We start from the raw sequence: 12,967 nt of genomic DNA, 5'->3' as shown, positions 1-12,967 counted from the left end.
CTACACTATCGTTCCGCACCGATCACCTCCTCATCACCCAAACATAAGCTCCGTACTATTGCGACACTCGACAATTCGAATTGACCGCGCGTCTATCTCGGCACCGCCTTCACGCAAGCTGTCGATAGCTTCGCAAACAAAACAAATCGCACTCGCAACGGAAACCGCCACGATGGGATCCTTAGGCACATACTTCCTAGATGTCGTCTATTCCTTTACAAATTGCATGGTCTGCTTTCCAAGCTCACCACAATTGAAGATCAACAGTCGGAGTTTCAAGATATTACGGCTGCTGGGCGAGGTAAGCTGAGCTACATACAATGGACCGCATTCAGTCAACTAATCGCGACACAGGGTGGCTTCTCATATGTATACCTCGTACAAGACAACTCGAATCAACAACTCCTCGCACTCAAGAAGATTAGATGTCCCTTCGGCCAAGAAAGCGTGAGCCTGGCGCTCAAGGAAGTCGAGGCCTACACACTCTTCTCGCCGCACCCCAACATCATACACTCAATCGACTACTCCGTTGAAACCGACAAATCAGACTCATCCGCGAAGACCGTATACATCCTCCTACCATACTACCGTCGCGGCAACCTACAAGACATGATCAACGCGAACCTGGTCAATCACACAAAGTTCCCCGAGCGAAGACTCATGGTGCTGTTCCTGGGTGTCTGCAAAGCGCTGAAGGCGATGCATCAGTACAAGATTAAGGGTGGGCCCGGCGGCGCGAAGAGTGAAGGCAAGGCGAAGAAAGTCCGGAGAGACGCGAAGAGGGCAGACGCGGAAGCTGCGGAGACCATGGAGATGCGTCCAAGCAGGCGGAATCGCGATCATGACGAGGACGACGAGCAAGAGGCAGAAGGACTGCTAGAGGAGTCAGAAGTCACAGCGGCGCACGAAGGCATTGCGCCTGGCGGGGAGAGGGCGTACGCGCACAGAGACATCAAGCCTGGTATGTACTCCATTCATCTCATGGTTGCCCATTCTACAGACTAACACGCGTAGGAAACATCATGATAGACGACGACGGCCAGACACCCATCCTCATGGATCTCGGCTCCCTCGCACCATCCCCCACGCCCGTAACGTCGCGATCCCTCGCCCTACAAATTCAAGACACCGCGGCCGAACACTCTACCATGCCATACCGCGCTCCGGAACTCTTCGACGTCAAGACCGGTTCTGTCATTGACACCAAGGTAGACATTTGGTCGCTCGGTTGCACGCTCTACGCCTGCTTAGTCGGCAAGAGCCCCTTCGAGGCTAGGTCAGACGAGACAGGTGGTAGTCTGAGCATATGTGTCTTGGGTGGTGACTGGAGATTTCCAGACGAGGGTATGCAGAGGGGCAAGCAGAAGGCGAACCCCGAGGATGCTATCACAGACAGCGTGAAAGAGGTTGTGAGGAAGTGTTTGAGGCTCGAGCCAAGCGAGCGACCGGATGTGGATGAGCTCATTGAGATTGTGGAGGGCGTGCTAAGGGAGCTTCCTGAGGACGGCTCGGACGATTAAGTGGTGCGGCATTCGCTCAAGGTTGTTTCTCTTTTGGTGAACATACGCGTACGTTTCTTTCCTACACGGCGTGAGTATTTCCAAGGAAGAATTGGGCTCTTCATCTTTCCATCAAGGCGAGCGTATCGATACGTTTCAATATACCCTTTCACGAGTTAATCTCGCCAACTCACTTCCAGTCCCACTTCATTCGAGGAAAAGCTGAACAGGTACTCTGCCGTCTACATTGGTATAAGGGCTGAAGTTCACATATTCTTCGGGGTAATGTTGACTTCTAGGAGGCAGTTGTTCGGGGGTTTTTGTTCCATTTATGTGGTGTCACCCTGACTAGACGCTATTCTCACACTACAGCGCGGTTTGTTCGGTAAGCGCATGTCCCTAGCATCATGGAATATCTCTACAGACAGGCAGAAGAGTCGGTTGGGCGATCTTCGGAGTTACCACTTGTTGGCTGTTTTGGTGGCGGTGATAATGTGCGCCCATTGGCTTCCAGACCCGCACGACTTCAGCTGAACGTTAGCGCAACACTTGCACGCAGCTAAGCTGCATACTCGTCCGACCCTTTAAGACGCCAGCTCTCAGCCTGACACTTGCGATGTCTCCTCCTGTCACATTCGAGTGGTCGCCATGGAAGCCATCGCAGGACTTAGTCTTGCTGCCAACATCTTACAGGTTATAGACTTCACCGCGAAAGTCTTGTCAACTGGAAACCAACTTCGCCAGTCAGGTTCTACCGTACAGAATTCGGAATTAGAACGGGTGGTTGAAGACTTCACGGCACTGAACGAGCGCATCACATCATGGGCTCGTCCTAATCCGGCCAGCTCGGGCCCATTGGCCCAGGACAGCCAGGTACGTTAGACATGTACAAGGTCTGGGCGCCCACAACGTCAGTCTTACATATCTACAGGCACTTGATGATCTGGCTGCTGAGTGCACGAAGATTGCTCAAGAACTTATCGCCAAACTCGAGTCGTTGCGATGTTCGAAAGACGCGGCCAGATACAAGACGATTCTCAGCGCTCTGAAAGCAACTTGGAATGCGAAAACGATCGAGGATATCAAGTCACGACTTCAGACAATGCGTGATGAGCTTCAGTTTAGAATTCTAGTGTCTATCAGGGATGATCAATTACAAGGTCTAGATGAAACGAGTCGGACGGCGATGCTGAGCATAGTGGAGAGCAACAAACAACTCGGCACGACAATAACTTCACAAACCGAAAAGATCATACAACGGCAAGAGGTCGACAGCTCTTTGGCATCGATACGTCACAAAGAGGTCTTACGTACCATCGCCAATCAACGATTGGAAAAGTACAGCATAAAGGATGTCCCAAGCGCAATCACGAGTAAGTTACACTTCGCCCGGAAAGACGATAGATACGACGACATCGATACTGCGCATCAGAACACCTTCAACTGGGCACTGGAGAGTAGAGATTCCTCAAGCTGGCCAAGCCTCGCAAACTGGCTTGGCCAGGATGGTGGCGTGTATTGGATCAATGGGAAGGCCGGATCCGGAAAATCGACGTTGATGAAGTATCTCCATCAAGATCCCCGGTTTATGGATTCGCTAGAACGTTGGGCTGGAGGCGATCATCTCATTGTTGCTGACTACTACTTTTGGAGTTCGGGTGCTCAAATCCAAAGGTCCCAAGAAGGTCTCTTGCGTTCACTACTTTGGCAAGTGCTCGGTCAGGACATGTCTCTAGCCTCTACACTGTTTGCGGAGCAATATCTACTCAACGCTGAATGGGACGAATTCCCAACGTTTCACCAGCTTCGGCGAGCGTTTGGAAGGCTCACGAACAATCCTCTCACATCCACGAAAATCGTAATAGTAGTCGACGGTTTAGATGAATTCGATGCTCAACGAATCACAATGACCGAGCTTGGGGAGATGTTCATCACTGCCACGAAGAATGGCAAGATCAAAGCCCTCCTATCGAGCAGGCCGCTCACGGAGTTTACGGATTGCTTCGCTGGTCAGCCACAACTGCAGCTCCAGCAGCTCACTCATAACGATATCACAAAGTATGTGGATGACAGCTTGTCCGTACATCCTCAGATGGTGTATCTGAAAGCCACTTACGAAGACGACACCAAAGCCCTTGTGGAAGAGATTGTCAGCTCAGCCTCTGGCGTTTTCTTATGGGTCCAACTTGTAGTAAAGTCTCTACTCCAAGGGTTACAGAATGGCGATAAGATCGAAGATCTTCAATTACGACTCCGAGCTTTACCGCAAGACCTTGAGGCGCTTTTCACCCACATGCTGAGTAATGTGCCTCCCTTGTACAAGTCGCAAGCCGCATGCATATTCCAAATTCTTCGGTGCAACGACGAAGGCCACCAGCAGTCGTCTATAATGGGAAGAATTTCTGCAAGGCCACTGTCCGCTGTCAGATTGTCGTATGCAGAAGCCAAAACCAAGGAGATCATGAGTGCAGAAATCTGTCCCTTGTCAGATGAAGAACTCGAAAAGATCGAGATCACCACGGACCGTCGACTCAGAAGCCGTTGCGCAGGTCTCCTAGAGCTCCGGACGCGAGTCAAGTCCCAGAAAGAGCACACAGGTCGGGACGAATCACGCCAGGTAAAACAAATAAGCACCAAGGACGTTGTGTATCTTCACAGGACTGTTGCTGATTTTTTATACAAGAAAGAGGTCTGGGACGATCTGGTGACCCAAACAGAAGGACAGAAGTTTCACGCCTCCCTGGCTGTGTTACAATCATTGATCATGGAAGTCAAAAGAATCAATCTAGCATGGCAGCAACCTGCCGATCGCAAGGTTCCCTGGGGACTTGTGATAGATACACTGTTGTTCGCGCGACTTGCAGAATCGAATACCCAGATGAGCTCTCGGAAGCTCCTGGATGAGCTTGATAGAGCAATGACAACTTACTTCCCAAACAATGTAGGGGAATGGAAAGAGGAACGATACGAAGGGGCGACTTGGTGCGACACATGGGAGGAGGATTACTCGAGGCCTGCTCCCTGGCATGATAACTTCATGTCCCTGAACGTCAGATTCGGTTTGACTTTGTACGTCCAAGACACCATCCGTGCAAAAGGCCAGCTTTGTTTGGACAAACGCGGTAGGCCACTGCTCGACTATGCGTGCAGACCTGAGCCGCAATATGGACACTGGTCAGACTTTAGTGACCCTGATCTCGTTCAGACTCTCTTGCTAAACGGTGCTGACCCGAACTTCAAATTCAACGGGTTCAGCGCCTGGCAAAATTGTCTTTTTACGCCGATCGAAAACCCCGTCAAATGGGTGTCCATACTGAAACTCTTACTTCTACATGGGGCGGATGCCAATGCACGCATCGAAAAATATAAAGAAGGCAAGAAAACTGCACTGGTTGTCGTCCAGGCGAACTTCGATAAATTCTTGGCTGGGGATATCGAGGCTACCAAGCGGATGAAGGAGCGCTTCGCGTCTCGTAGTGCAACAGTACCTCATTTTCCAGTGTCTGAGAAAACACTAGCTCAGCTGAAGTTGGATGTTATCGAGTTGAAGGAACTAATCGCCAACCCTAGAGCAGTGCAAGGCAAGGTCGGAGACAGGAGTTCGAAGATATTTGGTGAACGGGTGACGCTATTTGTAAAGCGTGTGTTTGGGAAAGGCCACAAATAGGGACTACGACTAGACATATTTCGACTGCAATGATTAGGTGGTTTTCATTACAGCCAATGTAACTATTGTTCAGATTCCGTGGTATGTATGAGAATGGTATTTCGGAAATCTCACAACGACGACGCGTGATGCAACGCACAGACCACACCTCGGAGCCCTGGAAGCTCTCTCAAGCTCCCCACAACGCGACTCCGGAGACCCTACACCCACCATGTAGTCACCAGCAAATTTTGGCGGTAGAGCCTACAGATTTCAATGCCTACGCGCGCGATAAAAGCAATATTCTATACTCGCTTCCACCATGAGAAAGGTATTCCAAAGACAGCCGCGCCTTCAGGAAACCCCGCTGACATCTCCAGGAAATCGCGTCCTCCATCAGGTACCCGCAGGCGCCATAATACCCTCCAACCTCCCATCGGCGCTCCCCACACCACTTTTCACCTTTCCCTCGGTCACGCAATTCCTCATACCCACGCAACAGTTCTGCGACCGCCTACTCACTTTCTGCATCAACCACAATCGCGTCATCGGATACCCTGTTTGCATAAGAGAAGGGAAATACAGTAGGAATGAGTTCATCTTCAACTTCGCAATCGTGATAGGCGAAAATGAGCGCGACTGGGCGTGCTACGGCGAAGTCGTGAGGAAGCTGGGACGCTTGTTGAGAGGCCTAGAAGAGCAGGGCGGATTCTTATCTAGAGAAGAGGAGGGCGTTTGGGAAGATGAAGGAGGAAACGTCGGGTTTGGGCAAGACGATGGCGTCGGCGGATTTGGCATAGGCGGTGGGAGCAAGGTGTATGCGCTGTGTGAGATGGTGCTTGAGGATTTAAATAACTACGCAGAGTGCATGATACCAATCGGTAAGTCATGCTTCGTACCAGACTGTAGTATGCGATATACTAACAACCAACCAGATGACTCGAATACGATCAATCTGAAGTTGTTCCCTACGCGACCGCCTCCTCCGCCTATCCTCGCGCATCAAGTGCCCTTGCTCACCATATCTCTGTCAAGTCTCCAGCAACCCGTATCCTCGGACCTCACTCTCAATCGCATACTCCCATACATAAACGGTATCAACTCGATAGCCCATATAGCGCAACTGGCTGATACCGATCTCTCTTTGACAAGACGAGCCATTCAACATTTGGTATATTATGGATGTTTGATACTGCTGGATATCTTCAGCTTCAGCGCCATATATGCGCCAACAGCAGAGATTGGTGATTTCATAATGGATGCAGAGGTCAAAGAGGAGTGTATGCGATACGTCAGCGTACCGAGAATGAGACTTGGTTCGAACGCAAAGACAGCTCGGATGGATAGCGAAGTTTCAGAGAGGAGTAGGGACGAGCGTAGTTCGACCTCGTCTTTGTCATCACAGCAAAGCGAGACTGTCGGATCTACGCTTAGGGTCTCAGAGTTCGATAACCACATCGCCGCTCAAAAGAAAGAAGAAGAGGAAGAGAATGTATGGCAGACGAGCCATGAGACGTTGATAACACTATACACATCGCTGCGACAAGGTCTCACTTTGAAGAACTGGGTGCTGGAGAATCTGGACTTGCTCACTGGCATCGACGTACGCCGCTTCATTACCTTCGGCATCATCAAAGGTTTCCTCTACCGTGTGCACAAGTACGCGATAGCGACCTCAACGACCCTACCACCCGCACCACCAACGAGTCTGCAAACAAGTACTGCGACATCTCTCGCAAACCCCCGCGACTCAGACACTACCACAATCCGCGGTAACGAACGAGTACACCATTCCTCCCAACCAAGTATTCAGACCCACGGTCATCACACTTCCCAAGGCAATATCCACACACATCATCCATCCTTCTCGATTCACAGACCGAGCGTTGCCTCCGCAATGCCTGCGAACCACAATCATCTTCAACAACAGAACCCCCAACATCTCAGTGTTTCGAAGGGGGAAGAACACCAGACCCTCGAGGGCTTGGTGAGCGATAGAGACAAGAGTGGGAGCGGGCTTCCTCTATTGAGGTTTCTAGACGGTATGCACTGTTTCGATGAGATATGTACGGAGTTAGGATTACCCGAACGTGTCGTTGAGGGGAAGGTACGGGGTATGGGTGAGGGTGCTGGAGTAGTTGTCCATCGATAAAAAGACATGGCTTCGTCCCGACTTTCAGATGGAGAAGTGTTGAGGAGAAGTATTCTGTCAAACTTGTGTATACTATACCATAATCCCAATGCTTATATGATGCTGGCGCCAAACAATGCATCCACTAATCAAAACCAAAAGCCCTGCTACCCTTCTTCATGCACCTTGTTTGCCCCGTACCTCCAGTTTCCTAGGCTTCTTCTTCTCCTTCTTCTCTGCATCACCACCACCATTCTCCTGGTTCGCCTTCCGCTGCTGCGCAAACTCATCTGCCGCACGTCTCAGCGCCTCAGGATCCGGTATGCCGTCCTCCTCCCCACCCATCTGGTCTTGCATCTGCCCGTCAAGATCCTCCCCTTTGCCTTCCTCTTCACCATCCTTCTCCTTATCCTTCCCATCCTTCTTCCCACCCCCAAGCTTAACCCACGGCCCATGTACACCACCCACGCCCGCTCCCACCAACGTCCCCACAGCCGTCGTAGGAATCGTAGCCACAGTCCCCACCAGCGTACCAACCAGCGTACCCAGTCCCGCCCCCACAGCCATACCAATCCCACCACCCCCTACACTACCCTGGAACGCGCCTGAGCTGAGTACACGCGCCTTCTTCGAGTTTCCATGCGCTTCAATCTCCTTGTTGTATGCATCTTGTAGGTATTTGTTCCGTTTCTCAGGGTCTTTGATGGTTTCGGCGGCGGCACGTAGCGACGAGGCGGTTTTCGCAGAGGCGAGGGCGGACTCGGCGCTCGCGGCGGCTTCTTTGAGTTTGTCTTCCGGGCTGTCGGATTTTGCGGCTATGCTCTTCAGCTCGTCTACGTCGGGGACTGAGGAGGGTGCTTGTTGGTTTAGTTTCTTGGGTGGCATGATGAATAGCTCTTGTCTTGGTCGTTTGGAGATTTGTTGCGGAAGGAGGTGTTCTGAGCGAACTTTCTTCGTGTGTGTGAGAGTGCCATGATGATGCGTGGTACGTAAAGACTCCTTTGGGCTTTGGTCGTATCCTTGGAGGTGCAAGTTCCCGTTATGACGTCATTTGTTCACGACTCCGCTCGTCGCAAAACCTGAAAGACCATGAGCACAGCGCGCTCCGAGGACGCATAAATTTGTCAAACATGGAGGTCAGGGGTTGGATTTGAAACGCAGTAGATTTATGTCTAGGGGTAGCTCGCTAATCGAGCGTTAGGGTCGCTTCACAATTCTATGGTTGACGACACCAAAGTTTATGATACATCCTCGATGAAACTCTATCGCTTACTCCCAGCTCAGGGTCCAGCTACCTTGCCAGGCTCCTCCACTGGTCAAGTCATTCAGACCTGTAAGCTTCAGGACGCTGCTGGTAGAGTTGTACTCTACATTGCTTGCATCGATCGTCTCGCCGTTCAGCTTGACCTGTCCACAAGATGAAGCTCCCATGATAGTGACGTTGGCAAGCGCGTTGGTGTCCTTGAATTCGCCCTGGACCTCAGCCTTCAGTTGCCCATTCATAGCAGCGAACGTGATATCCAGGCTGGATTCTGGCTCAAGAGACTCGCCATCGTCAATGTACAGGTTACCAGAAGCGGTACCATCAGTTGATAAAGCAACAATGAGACCCCATGGGTTCTTCCGGGACTCAGTAGTGGTGTAGCCAGGCTCTTGAGTTGGCAGTACTGCGCCACTGCGGACGTATACGGGGATGTGGCCCAGAGGAGCCGAGATGGTAGTGTTGACACCAGCTTCAGCCTGGACACGCTCGCCAGAGTACCAGTCGAACCAGCTCTCGCCGTCGACGATACCGGGGAAAACACCATTGACGGTGTCAACCTGAGGCTCAAGGACGGGAGTGACGAGGATGTTGGGTCCCAACATGAACTGTGTGTCGACGCCTGCGAGTTGTGGCTCGTTGGGGAACTCCCATGCGAGCGCACGCATCACAGTAGAACCAGTGGTGTGGGCGTCGTTGAAGAGAGTGTACATGTAGGGCAGCAGAGAGTATCGGATGTGCATGGCGGTCCTAGACGCAGAGGCTACGGCATCCCAGACGTAGGGCTCCTGTGGAATGGCAGAGAGCACGTTGTGGTTGCGGTAGAATGGGAAGAAAGCAGAGAGTTGCATCCAGCGGGCGCAAAGCTCCATGTCGGTGTTTCCGTTGAAACCACATGTGTCGACGCCGAACATGGGAATACCGAAGAGCGAGAAGGATAGTGCCTGAGGAATTGAGAAGAACATATAAGCCCACTTGGACGCGTTGTCACCACCCCAGTGACCAGCCCACTTGCCGCTACCAGCGAATGTGGAACGTCCGATAATGAAGGGTCGCTTGCCAGGGAAGACTTCGAGAAGACCCTGGTAGGTGGCATTGATGATCTGGTGGCCAAAGAGGTTGTGGACATCGTACTCCTCAACACCGTTCTCGTGTGTCGCGTTAGGGCTGACAGCGTGAACAGCAAGATCAGCTCCACCCTGAACATGGTTGATGACGTATGGAGGGTAGTTGACGTTGCGCGAACCGGGCGTGGGCTCTGATCGGTAGTAGCTGGCAGTTGTAGAAACTTCTGCCGTGGGCTCTGCTGACAATGCAGCCTGGCTCGAGGCACCAGCTGAGGCTGAGGCGGCCTCGGTTGCGTTGGTGATGTTGAAGCCTTCAGGGAAGTCGTAGACAATGTTGCCGACCTCACCGGGGAGAGAGAAAGGCGGATGAACAGGGTTCAGGGTAACGTTGCCAGTACCGCAGGAGCCGACACAGAATGAAGAGACTTCAGTCATATCAACCCAGAAGCCGCTGAACGGAACTTCCTTGTACCACTCAACCATCTCCTTAACCCACCAAGCTACACCGTTGGAGGATAGCCAGTCGGGGAATACAGTGTACCCAGGCCATACAGCGCCAATGTATTGGCTGCCATCGGGGTTCTTCAGGAAGACACCAGACTCGTTTCCGCGAGTGTAAGTGTCGTATGCGTCACTCGCGTTCTGCGGGTTCGGGATATAGATTGCTGCGTCCACAATGGGTACAAAGTGCTGGTTGTTTCCGTGCAGCCAGCCAAAGAAGTCCTTGACACCAGAAGGTGAGAAAGTCACGGGATCAAGAGTGAAGTCTCGGTATTGGTCCATGTAATCGATGTCGAGCCAGATCGTTTCTAGTCATAGTCAGCAAACATGCTCAAGTGACACGATGCGAAGGGAACTTACCCATGGGAATGTTGAAAGCCCTCATAGTTTCAACAACCTCTCTCAACTCAGTCCAGTTGCGGTAACCCCATCGGCACTGGTGGAAACCGAAGGTCCAGTACTGCTGCATGGCAGGCAGTCCAATCGCCGACTTTTGGTACTCCTTGGTCACCTCAGGCTGAGAAGGTCCGTCGTAGAAGAATAGATCGATCGCGCCTCCTAGTGTTCTCCACGAGAGATGGTCAGGCTTCATGACAACATCCATACCGTGAGTGTTACGGTAGTAAACACCATGAGAGAGAGACTCGTACTTCGATCCAGTTGGCTTACTCTCGTAGCCGTAGTTGCTCTGCTGCATCTCGGACTGTTTAAGAGGGGTCCTGCTACCGTTGCCGCCCTTCTCGAAGTAGCGGGTTTCGAGGTAGAACGGGTGGCTACCGTAAAGATTGCGGTCGATTGGGTCACCAACATCAGCAGCGTAGATGGTCGCGGTGAAGTTGTTGTTCAGGCGGAGGCCGTGGATGCGTTCTCCCAGACCGTAAAGGTTGTAGTCTTCAGGCAGGCTGTTCACAAACTCGACAAACTGGTTCTCATAAATGAGATGCGAGCCCTGAGTAGTGAAGATGACATCTCCAGTAGAGCGACGGCCGACATTGAACCAGAAAGATGGCTCGTTGCCCCCTTGAAACCGCGTTAGCTGAGAATCCTCACAGTGTAACAATATCCTCGTTGAGATGGCTTACAATCAAATTTGAGGTCTGTGCCCTCCGATGAATCCTCGGCCTGAGGTCTTGGGATAAGATCCTCGGGTACAATCCATTGGGACTGGTTGCTAGCATCAAGATGTTTGGGGACAATGCTAACGGCCAGTCGCCCCTTGGCCTGGTATTCGACCTTCAGGTCTAGCTCCTCGATATCGGTACCATAAGCATTGCAAGGTGCCCCAGCCAGTGTTAAGGTGGCGCTCAGGCCACGGTCGTTTTGTTCAAGACCAGATGCCTTGTAGCCTGGGCAGACATCCTGTGCATTGACGGCTTGCGGATCGTATATGTTAGGGATCTGCTCAACGCCTTGGTCTACTGAGGGAGGAAGAGTAAAGACAGGGCGGAATGAGGTAGGGGTGCCAGCCAGGGTCGTGCTCCAACCGCCGTCAGACGAGCTGATAGGTGTCTGGCCAGCTGTAAGCGACAGGAAAGAAGAGAGCAGCGTTGAAGCTTGAAGATAGCTTGAGCGCGACATGATCGATGTGCTGAACCAGTCGAGTGCTGCCTGAAGATCCTTTGGGGTCCATGGCGACCTGGTCCCTTTATAGCTTTCCGCATTGCTGTCCACTGCATTAGGCGCCATATTGGTTTGCTGCGTGAATCTGCGATTCCCCGCAGTGAAGGAACCTGCAATGACGCTGAGCAACAGGAACTGGACTCGAGGAGGCTGGGCGCCTGCATGCGCCATGCATAAGCGAGCTCCGTGCGGGGGATGATCATGGGGGAGCGCGCCGACATTGAGCGAATGGGAACGTGCGGAGACATGCAGTGCCGTCGATGTGTGGGGATCGTGAAGAAGACGGACTTCTAGATTCTAAGCTTCGTGGCTTGAAGCTTGTGATAGCTCATAATGCCTGGCAGAAGCGACTCACCCGTGGGTACTTCCAATGTAGGAGGTACCCCAGCATGCGGTACAGCGCGACAATCCTAAAGGAAAAGAACGGATCCCTAAAGGAAAAGAAGCGAATCATCGTCAAGTTTGGAGGGTTGGCAGTTGGTGTCGAGGTGATGTCTTTATTCATAGTTTCAGTGTTTGGCACGGAAGTCATCGTGCCTGCTTCGACGCGAACCGAATCAGTAGGTGCGACCCGACGGAGGAAAATTGCTAAGCATCTCCGAACGCCTTCATGGCGCTCTTGCTTCCTCGGTTCACGTGAACATCCCAGTCCTCTTCCGAAGCTGACAAGAGCACAGATTGTGGACGCGCCACGGAATGTATCTCGGTAGTGCCACTAAATCGTACATGCACGGCACGATATGGCGGGTTCAACGTTCTGTGCCTAGGTAGGCCACATGTCATGACAGTGGGGTCGCATGCAGATCTCCCCACAGGCACGGTTGCTGGTCACAAAGGAAGAAAGCTTATACACACAGCGATACTGTTATAAAATTGATGTTTTGTTGTATTTCATTGATACTGTATGTTTTACATTACGTTAGGGTATTAAAGTACAAGAATGTGAGACGTCGTTGTGACATTGCATCCGCTCTGCAGCATGATCCGTAGTATTTGCACCTTGCTCGCATTGCATCATGGAGCTGCATGCAGTTCATGGCCTCGCGTGCCCTAGCGTTTTCCCGCGTGCTTCCTTCCCGTGCGTCGGAGTACAGGGCTGTCGCGCACGCCCTCGTTGGTCCAAAGTCGGGACACAGAAGTGGAGCAGCGGATGTATTACACTGCGCGCAATGCGATCCTTCCTGAGGGTCTCGGCCCGTGGAGAATGAAGAATGTTGGTGCAGGCAGTACACGGCCCGCATG

General features: G+C 52.0%; 4 protein-coding genes across 4 annotated transcripts; 2 read left to right on the top strand and 2 right to left on the bottom strand.

The window, feature by feature from the left end:
- Positions 1 to 172: 172 nt before the first annotated feature.
- J4E87_002545 (uncharacterized protein) lies at positions 173 to 1,520 on the top strand (the record flags this gene model as incomplete). The annotated part of the gene is made up of 3 exons (XM_049374182.1): positions 173 to 301; positions 355 to 961; positions 1,015 to 1,520. 3 exons carry the CDS (start codon positions 173 to 175, stop codon positions 1,518 to 1,520), a joined length of 1,242 nt encoding a protein of 413 aa, XP_049236322.1.
- A 627-nt stretch (positions 1,521 to 2,147) lies between these two features.
- Positions 2,148 to 7,297, top strand: J4E87_002544 (uncharacterized protein; the record flags this gene model as incomplete). The annotated part of the gene is made up of 4 exons (XM_049374181.1): positions 2,148 to 2,372; positions 2,431 to 5,140; positions 5,526 to 6,026; positions 6,081 to 7,297. 4 exons carry the CDS (start codon positions 2,148 to 2,150, stop codon positions 7,295 to 7,297), a joined length of 4,653 nt encoding a protein of 1,550 aa, XP_049236321.1.
- A 156-nt stretch (positions 7,298 to 7,453) lies between these two features.
- Positions 7,454 to 8,161, bottom strand: J4E87_002543 (uncharacterized protein; the record flags this gene model as incomplete). The annotated part of the gene is made up of 1 exon (XM_049374180.1): positions 7,454 to 8,161. The coding sequence occupies one exon, from the start codon at positions 8,159 to 8,161 to the stop codon at positions 7,454 to 7,456; it is 708 nt and encodes a 235-aa protein (XP_049236320.1).
- A 384-nt stretch (positions 8,162 to 8,545) lies between these two features.
- J4E87_002542 (uncharacterized protein) lies at positions 8,546 to 11,791 on the bottom strand (the record flags this gene model as incomplete). The annotated part of the gene is made up of 3 exons (XM_049374179.1): positions 8,546 to 10,413; positions 10,466 to 11,125; positions 11,188 to 11,791. 3 exons carry the CDS (start codon positions 11,789 to 11,791, stop codon positions 8,546 to 8,548), a joined length of 3,132 nt encoding a protein of 1,043 aa, XP_049236319.1.
- Between the last annotated feature and the right edge of the window lie 1,176 nt (positions 11,792 to 12,967).

The sequence above is a fragment of the Alternaria ethzedia genome (assembly GCF_023757985.1).
Source record: "Alternaria ethzedia strain BMP 0044 chromosome Unknown scaffold_4, whole genome shotgun sequence".
In the NCBI taxonomy this organism is placed as follows: Eukaryota; Fungi; Ascomycota; class Dothideomycetes; order Pleosporales; family Pleosporaceae; genus Alternaria; species Alternaria ethzedia.
This window is presented reverse-complemented; position numbering and strand designations above follow the sequence as displayed.